This window comes from Terrapene carolina, unplaced genomic scaffold, assembly GCF_002925995.2.
Source record: "Terrapene carolina triunguis isolate 2854851 unplaced genomic scaffold, T_m_triunguis-2.0 Scaffold53, whole genome shotgun sequence".
Classification (NCBI taxonomy): domain Eukaryota; kingdom Metazoa; phylum Chordata; order Testudines; family Emydidae; genus Terrapene; species Terrapene triunguis.
In genome coordinates this window covers 8,834,872-8,854,882 of record NW_020664404.1, presented here as the reverse complement: position 1 = coordinate 8,854,882, position 20,011 = coordinate 8,834,872, and the positions used below count along the sequence as shown (strand labels likewise).

General features: G+C 53.9%; 1 protein-coding gene across 3 annotated transcripts in view; it reads left to right on the top strand.

Annotated features, from left to right (window-relative positions):
- Nucleotides 1–20,011, top strand: part of BMP1 (bone morphogenetic protein 1) — an 83,714-nt gene that overhangs the window by 32,819 nt on the left and 30,884 nt on the right. For all 3 annotated transcript variants that reach the window (XM_024197232.3, XM_024197233.3, XM_024197234.3), the window contains exons 2-6: nt 4,272–4,385; nt 7,072–7,233; nt 9,277–9,394; nt 13,805–13,983; nt 14,208–14,313. In XM_024197232.3, the coding sequence (XP_024053000.1) occupies nt 4,272–4,385; nt 7,072–7,233; nt 9,277–9,394; nt 13,805–13,983; nt 14,208–14,313 (679 nt within the window). The remainder of the gene's footprint in view (nt 1–4,271; nt 4,386–7,071; nt 7,234–9,276; nt 9,395–13,804; nt 13,984–14,207; nt 14,314–20,011) is intronic.

Sequence of the window (20,011 nt, the reverse complement as noted above, 5' to 3'; positions counted from 1 at the left end):
AGGAGGGGGCAGTTAGGGGACAAGGAACAGGGAGGCTTAGGTAGGGGGTGGGGTTCTGGAGGGCAGTTAGGAGCAGGGGTCCCAGAAGGGGCAGTCAGGGGACAAGGAGCGGGGAGGGGAGTGTTTGGGAGTTCTGGGGGGGGGCTGTCAGGGGGCAGGAGTGGGGAGAGGGATCGGAGCAGTCGGGACAGGGAGCAGAGGGGTTTAGATGGGTCGGGAGTTCTGGGGGGGGGGGCTGTCAGGGGGTGGGGAGTGGTTGGATGGGGCGTGGGAGTCCCAGGGGTCTGTCTGGGGGTGGGGGTGTGGATAAGGGTTGGAGCAGTCAGGGTACAGGTAGGGGGTAGGGTCCTAGGGGGCCAGTTAGGATGGGGGGAGGGTCTCAGGAGGGGGCAGTCAGGGGACAAGAGGCAGGGAGGCTTAGGTAGGGGGTGGAGTCCTGGGGGGCAGTTAGGGGCAGGGGTCCCAGGAGGGGGCAGTCAGGGGACAAGGAGCGGGGGGAGGGTTGGGGGTTCTGAGGGGGGCGGGGCTAGGGCAGGACAGGGGCGGGGCTCCTCCCGTCCTCTTTTTTGCTTGCTGAAATATGGTAACCCTAATCTACATCCATCTTTCGACACTGGGCTCTTATAGGAACAAGGTAAATGACCTAAACCCCAGACCTGCTCAGGGTGTTTCAGTGAAAGTCGGGCCCCCAAGGCAGACGGTTGTGCCAAATTCCTATAACTGAGCTGAATCACCATCCCAGGGCTGGCTGGCTGAGTGTTGATGGTGTCTCTCTGAGATGCAGCCCCCCAGGGTTTGTATGTGGATTCCATCTATGCAGCAAAGAGGAGAGCCTAGATGGCTTTTCCAGGGGAAGGAAACGGAGGGAGGAGGAAAAAGCCATCTGCCAAGCCAATTGTTAAGTCTGGGGGATTCTTTCTCAGCCTCCTTTGGCCAGAAACCATCCTGTTTCTTTTAGCACTGTTTTTCCCCCTGTGGCAATGCAAAGTTATATCCTTTCAAGATTAGGTTGCTCCCAGGGTCCCCCTGTATGCAGCATACAGCGCAGGCTTTGTTTACCCTGGCGATTCCAGCTATCAGAAGCCAGTCACTGGGGTAGCTTCACTAGTGCAGAAGTGCAGGCCCAGGGTACGAGCTGGGCAAGGGGAGGGAGAGGAGCAGAGAGAGAGACCAGGTGTGTGATAACAGCGGGAACAAGGGTTTTAAACACAAGAAGGATCATTCTGAACTGGCTCTGGGTCTATTTAAATTGTAGGCTGCTCTGGGAAAAGGACTTCCTGGTACTCTGTGTTTGACCGTGCCCAGCACAATGGGGCCCCATTCTTGGTTGGTCCCTAGATGCTACTGTAATAAACATGATAAATAGTAATAATGGATTCAGAAGCTGGATACTGGGATTCCCTCGTCTCTTTTCTCCTACCACATGCAATAGGTGTCCCCATTCTGTGCATCCCGAACTCTGCTGTCACGTATTGGGACCGTTCCATCACATAGCTGTGACTTCCATTCTAGGTGTGTTCTACACACAGGATTCACTGGCATTATCTGCTTGCATGGTGCAGTGCGGTTCTTAACCACCCAGAGCTCTACTGCGATGCTTGGAGAGCTTGCTACCGTAGAATTGCCCTTGTAGTCAGGAGGCCGGATATTGCATCTTCTCTGGGGGTAAAATTCCCCACACCCACTGTGCACTGGGCCAGGACTAGGCCTATGTACGAAGCAAGGCCCAATTTTGAGGGCTTAAGTAGGACTAAACTGGTGCCTAGCCTTGTGGGTTCTCTGCTCAGGGGTGAATTTCATTCTACACATGGGGACAAATCTTCTGGGTCTTCCTTACCCAGGCGAGACTCCCAGTGGTTGTAGTGAGATTTGCCTGAATGGGGGCTGCGCCGTGAGCTCAGGGGTTGGCTCGCAGCTCCTGATGGACCCGAACCAAACCACTGGATCAGTTCCCAGATCTGAACAATGCACTTGGGCCACTAATCTTTATACCAGGACAGCCCCAAACTTAGATCCAAACTGAAAATGTGTTTAAAATCTGAATCCAGACTTTGCAGCTTGGGCCCCATCTACCCTGTGAATGTTGGAGCCCCACTGCCTCTCCCCCCAGGCTGGCAAATCAGGCACAGGGCCCCCACCCCAGCCTCTGAGGGCCTCCATTGTGACTCTGGTGCTGCTGTCCGCAGTGTCCATCGTGCAAAGGAGCTGAATCCAGGCTCGCTGTGGGGAAGGAGGGAGGCAGAGGCCGTGTTTGCACCAGTGATCTCTCAGTTGTTGTACCATATGGTTTCTATTCTCTTTGGCAGAGGAAGCCGAGGTTATTTGAGTATCCCTTGGCTGTAGACTGGCGTGTGTGTGGAGACACAAAGAAAAAGGAGGGTGCAAAGAGGGAACTTGCAAAAGAAGCTCCAGGTTAAAACAATTTGTGTAATAATAATTAATAAAAAAGTCCCGAGGCCTGTTGTATCCAAACCAGATGTCTGAGCGTCACTGCTGCCAGCAGAGCTGGTGAATGGACACATTGGTGGGGCACAGAGCACCAGTGGGTGCTCCATCTCCATCAGTCGTCTTTGTTGCTGCGTTCCCTGCACGCACTGTGTTTTCCTTTTATAAGGGGGGGGGGAGGAGAGGAAAAGCCTGCTGCATTCTTTCGGAGGTGCATTTGAGGTGAAGATTAACTCCTCACCTTTCCTGTCCTGGGACTCAGGAGAGGCTGGGCAGGAGCAGAAACGGAGAGAGAATCTGGCTTAGTTATCCCTGGACTGGAGCTGCACTTTGCCCCGGTGCTGTGTTTTCTGAGGTCGGTTATCTGGGATTGTGACATGGGCTGGGTGCCTGTGCACAAGAGAATCCATGGGCAGGTCATGGGACACCAAATACTGCCCCCCCCCCCCCATCGTTTACAATGGTTATCAGTGTCCCTCGTGAGCTGGCAAATGTGCCCCGACCCAAACCTGCAGGGCAGTCTGCAGCTGCTGTGCGGCTAAGGAAATACGGTTGATCTGAGCTCGGTTTACTGGCAGCAATGAGAACCCAACAGACTAGAGCGTGTGCACTGGGCTCCTAACTCACCGAGCTACTGGGTATAATTCTCTGCCCTGTGATTTATCACAGTGTTCCTGTCTGGCCCTGGAATCTCTGTATCCATGAGGCACCCTCTGAGCTGCACGTCCAGGGGCCTGATCCTGCATTGTCCACTTTGTGCAGTCATTTGCACCAGTGCCAAGTGGCTGTAAGATGCCAGTTCCGAAGGGTAGCGTTTGACACCCTGTTGTGCTGGAGTAAATATGGCTGCACGGAGCAACGGAGAATCGGGTCTCCAGTCTTTTGCCCCCTGCCTCTTTGTTCTTTTCAGAAGGGTCCAGTGGAATGTTCTGAACTAATAATCCTGGAGAATAAATCTATGCTGGCAGTATCGCTAATGTCAAGCCTTTATAAATCATGAGTTGTGTCCCAAAAATCATGGGACTGGTTTACAAATCATGAGATTTGGAGGGAAAAAACCCTGCAACTGTTGCGTTCTTTTTCTTTACCTCTTTACGTCTGGGCCTTTAGAGTGTATTCGGGTCCTGTTTTCAAGCTTTTCTCTGCAACCATAAGTGCTAGAAACTTCTTCCTTTTTTTTTATTTTTATTTTTTAATGAAAGTGGAGATTCTCACCTAACCATGTTCATCTGTGGTCAGAAAGTACCTTGAGAAACACACCAAATATAGCAAGACTCTGTGACAGAATCACAAGAGCAGTCTTGTGATGCCTACAAGTCATCACCAGTTGTCCGTCACTTTCCTGCCCCTTCTACTTGGGCTATGATTATGGTACCATACGGGACCCTGGAACCAAGACCCCAAAGCCCCGTTTCTAGAGCATTGATTGCTCTGGCAGCTAGGTGCTGGTCTTAGCCTTCCTGGTGACAGAGGGCCAGAACAAACCCTGTGCATCACTGAAACCCTGAAAGTCCCAGTTTTCTACCTTCAGTGGGACATACGTGCTGCAAAAGGCCACGTGCTGGGACATTTCACCTGTAAGCATTGCAATGGGAGCTGAGCTCTTTTGAAAATCTGGCCCAGCAGTGGCTGCAGGACACTTGAAAACCCAGGCCTGAGTATCTGATCTTTTTCTTGATCCTTCCCAACCGGTCAGCTTGAATAATATCCCAGGACGGCAAACTCCAGCGTTCCCCTTATAAAACGCCTACCCTCGGAGGGCAGCAGAATTAAAACCCCGATGACTTCTGCCCCATAACCAGCCTTTCCCCTTTTCTGTTTTCCAGCTGCCTTTCTGGGAGACATAGCATTGGACGAGGAGGATCTCAGGTTATTCCAAGTGGACCGACTCGTGGACCTCAAACGCCGCATCGTCAAGAAAACAGCCACCAACACCTCAGGTACAGTAGCACCTGCAGAGCGGTAGTGAATGCTCAGCTGACAGAGCTCTTTGCTCTGGTCCCTTCCTGGTGCTTCCTTTAGATGCACCACACACGGGGGTTGGAGAAGAGGGGGGTTGCCAAAGTCTTTCACAGTTATCGTTATTTGGTAGGATTAACTAAGTGCCCTCCAGCCCCAAGTTCCCGGCTCTGCCACTGCTATACTGCGTGATGTTGGGTGAGCCATGTCACCTGTGTGACTCAGTCTGGAAACGGATATCGCAACACTGGCCCGTCTTGACACAGTGCTTTGAGCTCGAGTGATAGGAAGCACAGAGGCTTATTATTCATGTCCTGGTTGCCTCTGGTGGGGCCTATCTTGTAGCTCTCTTAAAAGGAGCAAGATGTAGAAGAGATTTAATTCCTCCCTCCCTCATCTTCAGATGCTTGATAACATGATTATTTGTAGTATCCATAGCACCTAGGAGCCCAGGCCCTGGACCAAGACCCATTGTGCTGGGCAATGTACGAACGCAGAACAAAGGGATAATCCCTGCCCCCAAAGAGCTCGCTGGTTTAGCCCTGAGAGCCACAGGTAGGAAGGACACGTCCCCGTCTCCAGGATTCTCTTTCTGTGTCACATACAAATCACAGACCCTCCTGTTCTAGCTCTGTTCACCACAGGCCTTTAACTAGTGACTTGTGCACAGGAGCCATTTGGTGCAACCCTAACGGCTGGGCTCCCCAGCCCTGTTCTCCTGCCTTTCTTTCATCCTCCCCGCCCCGCACCGAAGATCAACAGAACAGCCTGGCCAGGGCTGAAGGATTGCATAGACCCTACCACCCGTCCTGCTGAGAGGCAGGGGTCATTACCCTGCAAGCTGCTCCACTGTTAGCTCAGCTGCTAGTCCTGAGACAGATTGAAAAGGGAGCCACCACCTCTGGCGTGGCTCCACCGATAATATTTGCAGGCTGCACGTCCGTTTGGGATAAGACAAAGGTACCCCAGCTCACCAGGGCCAATTCCCATAGGCACCTCAGGGAAGCTGTTTAACCATTCACATTCCCCTGGAGTTCCTGGGGATCTATCCTCGAGTCTTGCTGTCTCCCTGGCAGTAGGATCTATTAGGCTGTGGGGAGACTCTCCCCAAAGAGAAGAGCAGATGCCCCATTGCTTGGAATTGTAATAGCTGGGCTAGGCAAAGCGCTGGGAAATAGAGGGGGCAGTCCTGCCATGGGCCCCGGGGGCAATGGACCAGTCGGGAGCTAACAGGTTTTCTCCATCTCTAGTTTCTCCTACCTCATGCACCAAAGTGGGCCCCATGGTCCGTTCTGGCTGAGATTCTGTAAAGTGATTAGTCCTTGGGATACCTCTGTTCTCAGGTGCTCGGCCCGAGACCATCCAAAGGGGCCTGACTTTCAGACAGTGTTGAGCCCCCGCCCTCTGATGACATGGCCCCTTTACAGCATCTTGAATTGGGCATCCAAAGTCACTCTTGAAAAATCTCTTCCTATGAACCAGTCGGGGGTCCCAGGCAGGGCCGGCTCCGGCTTTTCTGCCGCCCCAAGCGGCAAAAAACAAAACAAACAAAAAAAAACTAGCGGCATCACTTCAGCGACAGCTCAACCGTGCCGCTTCTTCTGCGGCAGTTCGGCGGTGGGTCCTCCCTCTCTTCCTCTTCGGCAGCAATTTGGCGGCAGCTCAAAGAGGAAGAGAGGGAGTGAGGGACCTGCCGCCAAATTTCCGCTGAAGAACCGGGCGTGCCGCCCCGATACCGGACGGAGTGCTGCCCCTTTGAATTGGCTGCCCCAAGCACCTGCTTGCTACACTGGTGCCTGGAGCCGGCCCTGGTCCCAGGGCAGAGCTAAGGACACAGCATAACCCCAGTGCCTACGCCCTTCCCACCGACGTGGGGGCGGCTTTGTGGCAACTCGCTCTCCTTTGACTCCTGTCCTGGATACTGTCCGTCGCGAAATCAGCAAGCCCCGTGCACTGTCTCCTTGCCAGGGGGCCCGTCTGTGCGGCCTTGGCCACGCCATGTCCCATCGCAACCCTGGCCCATCCCAACAGGTAGCATCTTCCATGAGCCCTTTGAGGGCAGCATTCCAGGCTATTTGGAGGCAAAGAACTTGGTGCGCCCCAGCTGCTTTTATTTCATTTTCTTACAGAGACAGGCAAAATTTTGGAACGGCTGTGATTCCCAAGCCAAGCACACGTCGCTTGAGATCCCGGGGGCACTAGCTGGCCTCTGCTCTGCCCCGTCCCGATCCAGCTCAAGAGGGACCAAAGCCGCTGTCTCCTCGGCGCTGTAGAGAACTGGTGGCTTTGGCGAAGGCCATGCTAGACGAGTAATTAGTCCATCCTGCCTATAATCTGGGCTAGCGGGGTGGTCACATCCTGGCTTTCCACTGTGAAGTGTGATGTAGACTCATTCCTGAAATGAGTTCGGTGGTCTCATCGTAGTCCCTGTTCTCATGACCCTCAAACTGGGCCTTGGATTCATCACCCCAGAACAGATGTAATGGAGCAGGGATTATCGATCGGTCTGGTGTGTTGGGTTCGTTGGGCCAGGTCCATCGCTGGCGTCACTGAAGTCAGTGGTGTTACACCAGGGAGGAATTTGGCCTGGGGACAGTCAGGTCACCAGGACTAAATGAGCTGCTTCCATGGTCACACCCCCTGCCTTCGCTGCTCTCATGCCCCCAGGAATCAGCACCAACAGCACCAGCCTGAAGTCCAGGAGGCAGCAGAAGAGGCAATGGAGGCGGGGCCAGGTGCGGTCTCGAAGCCGCCGTGCCGCCACTTCCCGTCATGAGAGGGTGTGGCCGGATGGGGTCATTCCCTACGTGATCAGCGGGAACTTCAGTGGTGAGTGGGGGCGATCGGCATGTGCTGGGCCCCCCGGCTCAGTACGCTAGGAGCGCACATTTCCTTGCCAGGCTGTTTTCCTTTCTCACCCTCTATTGCTGAGGAGAGAAGGGCTCTGACATGGCAGCAGTGCGGTCCAGTGGTTAGAGCAGGGGATTGGGCATCAGGACACCTGGGTTCTATTCCCAGCTCTGCCCTCAACTTGCTATGGGACTTTATATGAGTGGCTTCCCCTCCATGTGCGTCAGTTTCTCAGTCTGTTAAAATGGGGGTGATGATGACTAGGGCCCTGTCAATTTCACAGTCATAGGATTTAAAAAATGTCATGATTTCAGATACTTAAATATTTCACAGTGTTGTAACTGTAGGGGTCCTGACCCAAAAGGGGGGTAACAAGGTTATTGTAGGGGGGTTGCGGTATTGCCATCCTTACTTCTGCTATGCTGCTGGCGGCGCCGCTGCCTTCAGAGCTAGGTGGCTGGAGAGTGGCGGCTGCTGGCCAGGAGCCTGGCTCTGAAGGCAGCGCTGCCACCAGCAGCAGTGCAGAAGTAAGGATGGCATGGTATGGTATTGCCACCCTTACTTCTGTGCTGCTGCTGGCGGGGACTGCCTTCAGAGCTGGGCGCCTGGCCAGAAGCCGCGGCTCTCCGGCCACCTAGCTCTGAAGGCAGCAGTGAAGTAAGGCAGGCAATATCACGACCCCCTACAATAACCTTGTAAACCCCCTCCCCGCCCCCCCGTGACCTTCTTTTGGGTCGGGACTCCCAGTTTGAGAAATGCTGGTGAAATCTGTATGGTGTAGGGTAAAAGTACAGTAACTCCTCACTTAACGTTGTAGTTATGTTCCTGAAAAATGTGACTTTCAGTGAAACGATGTTAAGCGAATCCAATTTCCCCATAAGAATGAAGGTAAATGGGGGCGGTTAGGTTCCAGGGATATTTTTTTTTTGCCATAGAGTACAGTACAGTACTATAGTTGGGAGGTGCCCCCGCCTTACCCCACACAGGCACAGCCCACTGGCACTGGAGACAATGAGGCAGGCAAGGAGGCTGAAGGTGCTGTAGGCTAAGAGAAGCACGTTGCGCAGCAGCAGCAGCTTCCCCTACTCTGCAAGCACCAGGGGTGGGGGGCTCAATCCTCAGCCTGCCCTCGCCACCCCTTCCCCCAAGCCCCCACCCTTAACCTGCCTCTTCTTCCCCCGCTTCCTTCCCCTTAACTCCGCATGCCGTGTCCTCACTCCTCCCCCCTCCCTCCCCTGCCTCCTGCCCGCGGCAATCAGCTGGCTTGCGGTGTTCAGGAGGCAGGGGAGGGAGGGGGAGCCTGCGCGTCAAGTCCTCGCTCCTCCCCCCTCCCTCCTGAACGCCGCAAGCCAGCTGATTGCCGCGGGCAGGAGGCAGGGGGAGGAAGGGGAAGGCGCTGATCCGTGGGGTCTGCCGGCGGGTGGGAGGTGCTGGGGGGGGGCATAGGGGAGCTGATAGGGGGGCTGCCAGCTGTGGACAAAGCAGGCAGCCAAACGACATTATAGCAAAGTATTGCACAATTTTAAATGGAGCGTGTTCTGTAATTGACCAGGGACGTAAGATCAAAACAACGTTAAGCGAGAGGACGTTAAGTGGGAAGTTACTGTACACAAAAGACCAGATTTCATGGTCTGTGACGCATTTTTCACGGTCGTGAATTTGGTAAAGCCCTAATGATGACTCTTACCTCCCTTGGTAAGAGACCTGTGGATTCTGCATGCAACTGCTTCCACTGAGAACAACAGGAACTGCTGGGTGCTGGGCTCCTGTGAAAATCCAGCGCGTTGCTCTGTCAGGTGCTGTAGGACCCCTGCGACAGGTCCGGCTCAGACGTATTCCTGTGCTGCTCCTCACCTACCTCAGCAGGGCCTATTGTGATTATTTATTATTGTAGCACCTGGGAGCTCTAGTTACGGCCCAGGGCCCCCTGGTGCTAGGTGCTGTACAAACAGAGAACAAAAAGCCCATGGGGCTTAGAGTGTAAGGAGCTGAACTCCTGGTCTCCTCCTGCCTCTCTTGCAGGCAGCCAGCGAGCAATTTTCCGGCAGGCCATGCGCCACTGGGAGAAGCACACCTGCGTCACGTTCTTGGAGCGCAATGCTGAGGAGAGCTACATAGTGTTCACGCACAGGCCATGTGGGTGAGTGGGGCTGAGGCCGCTGCCGGGCGGGAGGTGGTTCTCGTTCACTAGAGCCCAGGGGGACATTGTGCGCTGGACAGAATTGCCCAAACTGGAAACTTAGGCTGAGATTTTCAAAGTAGTCCAGGGGAGTTAGGTACCTACTTCACTTTGAAATTCAATAGAAGCTGAGCTCCCATAGGACCCCTTTGGAAACCCCAGCCTAACAAGTAGGGCAGCATTGCCTAGTGATTAAAGCACCTGTGCTCTAATCCGCTTCTGACTTGCTGGGTGGCCTTGGGCACATCACTTTGCCACCTGGGACCTCAGTTTCCACATCTGCCACTGGTGATGACAGTGTGGGCCTGCCCCCGCAGGGGACTGGGAGGACTCGTTCTGTCAAGTGCTTTGAGATCCTCCAACGGAAGGGGCAAAAGGAGGGCCTTGGATTAAGAATCATGATTTTAATTATAAAAGACATTGGCAAATCGGAATTCAGAGGAAAGGTGGCAGAAAATTATGAACCAAGTTTGAAATGTGGGTGCCTGGCTTGGCAGTGCATACAAAGGGCCTGACTCTCCTCTCACACTGGTGTAACTCTGCTGAAGTCAAGTAGCTACGTAGTGTAAAAGTGAGGCGAGAATCAGGCCTCCAAGTTGCAGGCAGCCAGTGGAAATTTTATTCTTTTCATTACAGCAAGGCCTAGAAGCCACAATCTGTGTTGGGGCCCCACTGTGCTAGGTGCTGTACATGCACATGGTGAGAGTCAGTCCCTGCCCCCAAGAGCTTACAATCGGAAAAGACAGGACTAGACAAAAAGTAGGAGGGGAAACTGAGGCATAGAGCAGGGCAGTGAATTGTCCAAGGTCAGCCAGCAGCACAGTGGCAGAGCCAGGGATAGAACGCAGATCTCTGGAGTCCAACTCTAGTACCTTAACCACTAGACTATGCTGCTTATCTGACTCTCCCTCATTTGAAAGAGCAGGTCCATAATATACCATTGCATGCTATGCGGTCCAATCCTGCAGCCCTTGCCTACCCAGACGATCTCATTAAAGTTAACAGGTCTTCTTGCTGCAGGCCCAGGCCCAGTGCTAGAAGCAGACCACATGTGCCATTCTGGTGCAGTCTCGTCTGTTGGGGTCACTGCTTGTGATCGTTCAGCTGGTACGCAGCGATCCTTTCCAGAGGCAGAGTGTATCAGTGCTCTGCTCTAGTGCCAGGTTGGGGGAGGTCAGGCTCTGGGGCCAGATGTGGCAGGGATTCATTTGTCAGAGGTAGGGATGGACTCCTCCCCTGTGTGATGACACTCAGCTGCCGGTGAACAGAGTGGTGGCTTGTGGGAGCACTAATTAGACCCAGTTAGGTATCTTGGCATTGAAACGCTGCCTAGCAGAGTTTGCTCTGCCCTAGCTCAGTAGAAATTTTGGTCCTGATCCTCAAAGGGTATTTAGGCACCTAACTCCCATTGAAATAAATGGAACTTAGGCACCTACATTACTTTGAGGATCTAGCCCTTTGTGCCTGATTTGGGAATTTCTTTTTTAAGAAGCTGGGTGCAAAGATCCTTTCAATACAGCAATACAAATTGGGGTTGCCCAAGTTGGTCCTCCTGGCAGGATAAGAGGAAACACATTGCCACACAGTTACGCTGTGGAACTCATTGCCACATGATATATTTGAGGCCAAGAGTTTAGCAAGTTGAAAAAAGGATTGGAGATTTTTATATGGATAATAGTCAGAGTCCTAGTAGTAAGAAAAAAATAAAACAAGAGCTTGAGAAGAGAGAGAAATCTTCATGCTTCGGGGCATGTACCAACCTCTAACTAATGAAGGTCAGAAAGAAACTTTTCTTGGAGGGCAGGTTATCCCACATCGGCCTTTTGCAGAGTTTCATGCACCATCCTCTGAAACACCTGGTGCTGGTCACTGCTGGAGACCACGCTCTTGGTTAGGTGGAGCTCTGCTTTGACCCAGTTAGGTGGTCCCTATGTTCCTGTGATTCACAGACCCATTTGTACACAGTGTGCATATGCCTGCAAATTGGAAAATATGGTAGAACAATGAGGATGGATTCAAACAACCCAGTCTGATTGTTCTGGTGAAGCAGCAGTGAAAAGTAGGTGGGGGATGTGATAGCTGTCTGCATAGTCAGCGACAAAGGAGGAGAGTCTTTGGGGTGGGCGCTGAAATAAGATGAAATTAAGCAAGGGAAAATGAAGACTGGCTCTCAGCAAATGTTTCCTGACAGGGAGATGTATCAGGCTGTGGAACAGCGTCCCCAGGGGAAGTGCTGGATTCTGCAGGCCTTCAGCTAGCCTAGTGCATGGATCAATCCTGGGCTGGCCAGGCTGGGTAGACAGGATGGGGCCAACCTGCTTTGTTCCATCTCCACATCAAGGCAGAAGGCAACTCTAGCTGGAAGGAGGGCTGCTCCCCGGCATGGCAGGTGCTGCTTGTGCTCAGCAGATGTGGTGAGCTGGGGAGGCAGCTTTTGCTTGGAGCTCCCCAGCCCAAGTGCTGGAGCTGCGTGAATGCCGCCTTCTCCTCCCCGTACCTGCGTGTGGTACAAATGCAATAAAGCACGGTTATTAATTAATCCTCTGGGGCATAATATTTGGTTGAGCAGAGTCAATCCACGGCGGAGCAATGAAACCACCCTCCTCCCACAGCCAGACAGTAACAGCCAGGAGCCCTGCTCATTACCCAGGAATGAAGCCTCTTGGTGGGAAACCAGCAGGGACTTGGTGCACTGCAGAGGTGGAGGAGCAGGAGTGATGAACTTGGTCGTGCTCCGGAGCAGCCCCTATTGGCCAGCATAAGTAGCAATGCCAAAGCATGGCTCTCTCAAGGTCCTGGGATTCGTTCACCCCTTCATTAAGTGACAGTGGGTTCAGCTTCTTGGTCGCTTGCTTTGTTCAGATCCAGTTCTTCCTCTTCCACCTCAGGCATGCATAGCCATAGAATAAGGTGTGCTATTGAATGAGACAGCTGGATTCGCTAGAAGCCTGCATGCTGAGCTGAGAGCACTGAGCAGCTGAGAGGAGGTGCCCAGTACCTCACCGGATCAGGCCCTAAAGTATACATTTTACCTTGATTTGCTGGCAGCACATTCAGGCCTCCAAAAGGAGAAAGCGCCTCTCTGTGGCTAGTCAGCCCGGTGTGGCTTTGGCTGACTCCACAAATCTTTAAGGAGAGGAGTAGACAAACATAGGGCATTCCCCGAGGACCCACCTCTAATCGCAGGGGAGAGAGAGACATGTCACAAAGTGCAAGGTGTTAGAACCATCACCCAGGAAATGTCCATGCATCCTGAGCCACGGGGCCAGATTCTGATCCCATTGGGAACTGGCCAACTCCCGCTGAAGCCAGTGAGTATCTCCCCATTGACTTTAATGGGAGTATAGACCAGGGTGCGTCCAATGACTTCAGGGGAGGTGGAGCAGTCTGGCCCACTGAGTGCAGAGTTCTCCTTGCTGGCCCCAAGTGGCGGGTGCATCCTGGGGTTCGGTTCAGAGCAGCAACCAGCAGCGCGGATGCTCCTGCAGACCTCGTCAGAGCTCTCGGAGCCTCTGGAGTCTGGCCAAGGAGCCTTCCTGGTGGTATTTTGGCTCTTCTAGTTCCAGTCCCGGCCAGAGCGCAGAGCTGCAGAAAGGAAACGCAATTGCTCTTAGGAGTTATCCCTGAACTGGTCCCAGGCAAAGATCCAGGCCAGGTCTTACTCCATCCAAACTGGTTCCCCAATCCCCACCTGGGGCAGCTTCCCCCCCTTGCTGGTGACATTCACTTTTCCAGCTTTCACTTTTCCATCCCACAGGCAGCTGCAGGCCTCTCAGCCCTGTGGGACGTGCTGAGCCTTCCCAGTTTCCGACTAGACCCTACTCGCGTTAAAGTCACACAGGCTTTCATTTAAATAAAACCTGGGCAGGCCATTCAAAGTTTCCAGAGGGTAATGCTTTTCCAGATGCCCTGCCTCTTGTGGAGACGTTACAGCACTAACACTTACGGCCCCGCTGAGTTCCAAACCATTCAAAGGGTCATGATTTCCCCACGGTCAGAGCGGGGCGCTCCCTACTCCACCCAGCTCCCAGACGTGCCTCAGTCATGGGGGGAGGAGGTGGGGTATCCCCACGAGCGCAGGTTACTCCCGACCTTCCATCATGCGATTGCAGACCCCTGCCCATCTAGGGATCCTAGGATGATGGATGGAACCCTAACTCTAACCCCAGGCCACTTAGCGCCAGGGAAGTTCATAGCTTTAAGGCCATTAACCCTTTGGAGACTGGCATATCGGCACCTCCCCCTGAGCCCTACCCTCGGAAATGGCAGTGATCGAAGAGTTAAGGAGAGTTGCTGATTGGCTGGCTGATCTCATTCCTGCTACGCATGGGGTTCGATGGGGCTCTTATTCCTCCCCCCCACCCACCCCAGGTGCTGCTCCTACGTGGGCCACAGAGGAGGGGGACCGCAGGCCATCTCCATTGGCAAAAACTGTGACAAGTTCGGTATCGTGGTTCATGAGCTGGGTCACGTCATCGGCTTCTGGCACGAGCACACGCGCCCGGACCGGGATGACCACGTGTCCATCGTCCGGGAGAACATCCAACCAGGTAAAGGCCCCTGCACTCCTCTCTTCTACACTCCTCTCCACTGCTCTCTTCGTCTATCCTCCCCTTCCCTTCTGCCCCACGCCCGGCACCCTTGAGGATGGGACTGGGAAGTAGCTGGCAGTAATCAGCCCATGCTCATGCTTTATCCAGGTTCCCAAGCCCTTCCCCACCTGCTGTTGCCTCCCTTGTTTTATTCATATCTCTGTCTCCCCCGGTTTCCACAGGGCAGGAGTATAACTTCTTGAAGATGGAGCCCGAAGAGGTGGAGTCCCTGGGCGAGACGTATGATTTCGACAGCATCATGCACTATGCCAGGAACACCTTCTCCAGGTAAGAGTCCGAGGAGATGTTGCTTCATTCACTTGCTCAGCCCAAGCGCACATAGAATCATAGAATATTAGGGTCGGAAGAGACCTCAGGAGGTCATCTAGTCCAACCCCTGCTCAAAGCAGGACCAGCACCAACTAAATCATCTCAGCCAGGGCTTTGTTAAGTCGGGCCTTAAAAACCTCTAAGGATGGAAATTCCACCACCTCCCTAGGTAACCCATTCCAGTGCTTCACCACCCTCCTAGTGAAAAAGTTTTTCCTAATATCCAATCTAAACCTCCCCCACTGCAACTTGAGACCATTGCTCCTTGTTCTGTCATCTGGTACCACTGAGCACAGTCTAGATCCATCCTCTTTGGAGCCCCCCTTCAGGTAGTTGAAAGCAGCTGGCAAATCCCCCCTCGTTCTTCTCTTCTGAGGACTAAATAATCCCAGTTCCCTCAGCCTCTCCTCATAAGTCATGTGCTCCAGACCCCTAATCATTTTTGTTGTCCTCCGCTGGACTCTTTCCAATTTTTCCACATCCTCCTTGTAGTGTGGGGCCCAAAACTGGACACAGTACTCCAGATGAGGCCTCACCAGTGTTGAATAGAGGGGAATGATCACGTTCCTCGATCTGCTGGCGATGCCCCTACTTATACAGCCCAAAATGCCGTTAGCCTTCTTGGCAACAAGGGCACACTGTTGACTCATATCCAGCTTCTCGTCCACTGTAACCCCTAGGTCCTTTTCTGCAGAACTGCTGCCTAGCCATTCGGTCTCTAGTCTGTAACAGTGCATGGGATTCTTCCGTCCTAAGTGCAGGACTCTGCACTTGTCCTTTTTGAACCTGATCAGATTTCTTTTGGCCCAATCCTCTAATTTGTCTAGGCCTGGCCTCTCCTACTGTAGCTTCTTTGTGAAAGCCACACCTTGGGCCCGAGCCCTCTTTGACGCCCTGTGGACCTACCACAGGGATGAGCCTCGCCCATTGCATCAGGCATACAGGCTAGGATGAGATTCCCAGCTGGGCACTCTCTGCTGGCTTGTTGGCAGGTCGGGCTAGGATAATTGTCCGTTCTGCCCTGGGAAGAAGCCTGAGGGGACCAGAGGCTTCTCTTGGGGGATGGGGGTTAAAGAAGCCAGGGCATGTAATAGGGAGGGAATTCGCAAGAGGAGGCAGAGAAAATTCCTTGACTCAGGCTTCTGCAGGTGAGCAGCTCCTGAGGAGCTGCAGAATTAGACCCCTAAGCCCAGTTCATGACTGGCATCACTCCACTGACGTCAGGGAGGGATCCCTTGTCTGTGTGTGCCAGGTGATGAGCCGGCTGTGGCTCTAGGGAGGTTCACCATCTCCCCCCTCTGAGGGAAAGCCAGGAGGGTATTCTCCTAAGGCATCTGGGCACAGACAGACCCTACAGGTCTCTCTTGCTCCCCAGCCGGCGCTGCCCAGTGTCCCCACACAAGCTCTCCCACAAGTCCTGGCCTAGATTAGGCAGTCGGGGCTGCTGACAACGTGCAGTGGCCAGAGAGGAGACGGAGAGCGGCCAGAGAGAGAAGCAGCCACCTTGGTCACCCGGCAGGAAGTCCACTGATGGCAGAGGAGGTGGGGAAATGGGTTGGGAGGTGCAGCCTCTAGCAGGGAAGCCTGCAGCCAAGGGCACTGAGGAGAGGAAAAATAATCGTTTCAGGGAGGCTCGGTGCCTTTGGGACATTCCTCCAGAATCTCAAGGCACATCCTGCTCGAGGTCCCATGTGGAGGCAGCATCCTTCGGGGGGCTGTGCCAGAGGGAGCTCCTGAATCAGCCTGAGCTAATACTCCAGTAAAAGCCCATCCCAGGGCAGGCCCAAGCAAACAACAACTCTGTCAAAATAGTCCTGGCAGCACTTACAAGGGCTGGCCACAGCCGACTGCCTCCTAGGAGTCAGGAGTAGGAGTTGAGTGTTTACCTTAGAAAGGCACGGGAAGTGCAGGGCTGGGCCTGGAAAACCCCTCGTTGTCCTGGGGAGAAGGCTATGCTCTCCCAGGCTGCACACACCTGCCTCCCACGCTTCCCTTCTTCATCCCTGATTCAGTAATTCCTCATCCACAGCCATTATGGAAAGCCATAGAATAGGGTGCCTGGATACTAGCATGGGGAGAGAGAGAGGAAGGAAGGAGAAATCAAAAAGCTCTATTTAATAATGATACCCAGCTCTAAGATAACCATTTAGCTGTAGTATTGAGGCCTCTTCTGTGTCTTCTGCCCTTGCCAATGCAGGATTGTTCCCTGCCGTATATTCTCCAGGGTTTTGTCCCATTGGGTTTCAATGTTTCAAACTCATGAGGCTCTTCCTCATTACCAAACGTTTCCTGCTCTTCAGCCCCAGTTTCTGCAGGTCAGGTGTATCTCATCCCATCTCCCATGGCCGTGAATGATTCTCCTACCCCCTCTGTGATCACAAAGCTGGGGTCTCCTCCGAGGTGCATTGGAGCTGAGAGAGAGAGATGCACAGAATGTATTCTCACTTGCAGCAAGCCGTGTTTGAATCCTGATTGAATGCATGAGAAATCCCCTTAGGAGAAGTTCGCCTTCTGACACAGCCGTAGCCAGGGAAAGGGCTTTGAAAATACAAATCGCTAATTACTGTATCTCACGGATCGCTGGGAGCGAGCCAGCAGCACCACATCTGGATTTGCTGCCACAGCCTGACTGCACTGCGCCACAGCCCACCTCCCAGCGGGTTGCGTCCTTGCATGCTATGAGCTGACGATGTCCTCTGCTGAGCCTGTGGGCTCCAGATTATCCCTCCTTTTGTTGCTGCTGTTGGGCTTGTCAGTCTTTTCCCCGGGGAGGTTGGCTCGGCAGGTGAATCCCAGGTTGTGAATTCCTTTCGGCCGAGCCCGTCGGTGCGTGCTTTGCAGACGCGTGTCACTGCAGGCTACGAAGGTGCAGCTGGTGCAGTTTCTCGTTGCTCTGTGTTTGTGTTGCTGCCTGGCATGTTTCAGCCGGTACGATTGCCAGCTTCATCCATGCTGCCTGGGACCTGCTGCTGGGTCTTGCTTTCGTAAGAGACACACAATGTTCCCCAGATGGCATGAACCAAACCTACCCAAACCACCTGTTATCTGTAATGGAGGCAGGTCCCTCTAGCTATTTACCATGGAGTATAACAGGACAGGGTCCAGATACACGGAGTCTGGCCTGAGTTAATATGGGGGCTCCCTTCCTCTGCTGGGTGTCAGCGGATTCAGTGAGACCAGCCAGGCTCAGGCCCCCATTCAGCAGGTGCAGAAGCATGTGCCCAGTCTGTTGCACTGACGTCAGCAGGACTACCCAGGTGCATAAAGCTGGGCAGGTGCTTAAGTGCTTTGCTGAATCAGAGCCTGCAGCGTCCTAACTAAGCACCTTGGTCCTACCAGCTCATGTTTTCAAAAGTCGCTAGTTAGGGCAGCCTGAACCAATGGGAGGGGTCTTGGTTCTGTTCCCAGCTCTGCCACTGACGGTCTGGGTGACCTTGGGCAAGTCACTTCACCTCTCTGTTTCACCTTCCTTTTCTGAGTTAGGTTGTAAACTCCTCTCGATGGTGCCCCAATCTCTAGGTGCTACCATAATAATTTGAGGTGCCTTGGGCTTTTGGTGCCCAACTCGGGACCCCTCTTTGCAGAGGTGTTGAGGACTCTCAGCTCCAATTCAGGGCAGTGGGGGATGCATGCATCCATCTTCTCTTAACCAGGAGAGGATGGAAATTCCAGGTGAATTCTGCAGAATTCTCCACCAGTTGGACACAAGCCTTCAGGGGAGGCTTTTGAACAGTGTCCTGCTGATCTGGGAAGCTGGACATCTGCCCATCACTGGGTGAAGTGGCATCTGCAGAGCCACAGCAGCCTTGATTGCCGAGAGGTCCTGGCCCTCCATCAAGAACTTTGCATAATCACAGTTGCTCGGCAAATTTTTTTTCGTGAAAACTGGGCCCTGGGGGCTTGATATGGGACAGACGCTTGGGCTGCTCCCTCATGATTCATATTCCCAGGGTCATTGGCAACTCGCCCCATGGTTACTCACTGCGGAGCCGGCCCTGAAATTTCATCACTTATTTTCCATCTCCAGCCAAAGCCTTTTGAGGAGGAAAAAGGCTGGACATGGAGCATCCTCTGGGATGATTTGCCGCACATGGTGGTGGTGCTGCTGCTGCTGCTGGTAGAGAATGTCCCATCTGCCTGGCCTTGTGCTGCTCTTTTAAATTCCGTTGCCTCTCCCGTCTTTGCCCTGGCTGCCAGATGAGGGTCCCTGCCAACTGGGTGAAACGTGTAACAATAACTCCACGGGGCCAGGAAAGCATGCCTGCAGATCACTCAAGATGACAGGATGGAAACTATCGAGAAAAAAAAGCCCCCGCTCCCCCTCCCCCCGCATGCTTCCCCTTCCAGATTTAAACACGTCCATATGGTAACAGGATCAGGGAAAGATTCCGTTTATTAATGGCAGAGTCCCGACCTGTGGGGGGAGAGAGCCCAAGCTGCTTGCACAGCCTCTCTCTGTCTCAGCGCCTGGTTCTCATTCTTTTTCATTTTCCTCCGTTCCCTCTTCCTCTCGTTCTTTCGTTTTCTCTCTCTCGGGGTATGTCTACACTGCCACAGTGCGTCAGGCCTGGTCTGCACTGGAAAAGGAGGTGGGTTTAACGACGACATGGGTCGGGGTGTGAAAAAGCCATACCCTCGAGTTACGCAGACTTCTCGGAGAGGTGGATTAATGACAGCGATGGGAGCGGTTTCCCCATCGTGGAAGTAACCCGGCTCCCTAAGAGGCAGCAGCTAGATAAACGTAAGAATTCTTCCGTCAACCTAACGCCATCTGCCCCAGGGGTTAGGTCAGTATAGCCACATCCTAAGTTCCCTCTAAGCTGCGTGGCCACGTGGCTGCCTGTTAAGCCCCAGCCAGGGAAAAGGAGCCCCTCCCTTGGCCTGGCCCAGCCCCGTCGGAGCTGCCGCAGCTGGGGAGAGGCACTTCTCCCCCAGCCCCGAGCTGCTGCGGCGAAGGAGGGCTGAGGGGAGTCCTCTCTCCCCACTGCAGCCCCTGGGCAGCCTGCAGCCCAAACCCCTCATCCCCGGCCCCACCCCAGAGCCCGCACCCCAACCCTCTGCCCCAGCCCTGAGCCCCTTCTCGCACCCCAAACCCCTCATCCCTGGCCCTGAGCCTGCACCCCCGGTCAGAGCCCTCATCTCCCCAACCCTCTGCCCCAGCCCTGAGCCCCCTCCCGCACCCCTCATCCCCGGCTCCACCCCAGAGCCTGCACCCTCAGCCAGAGTCCTCACCCTCCCGCCCCAACCCCAACCCCAACCTGCTGCCCCAGCCCTGAGCCCCCTCCTTCACCCCGAACCCTCCCAGCCAGAGCCCTCCCCCTCCACCCCAACCCTCACCCCAGCCCTGAGCCCCCTCCCAAACTCCAAACCCCTCGGCCCCACCCCCACCACATGAATTTTGTTGTGCGTACTAATATGGAGGTGCTATGTCACACAGGGTCGTGACACACATCACCTCCATATTGGTGCACAAAACAAAATTCATCCCGCACATGGACATAAAAAATTAGAGGGAACACTGGCCACATCTCTCAGAAGTGTGGATTTTTCACATCCCTGAGAGACGGAGCTTTGCTGGTGTAAGTTCCCTGTGTAGACCAGTCTTCTGTTCCTCTTCCACACACATTCTCACTCGTTTTCTCTCTGCCTTTTCCTT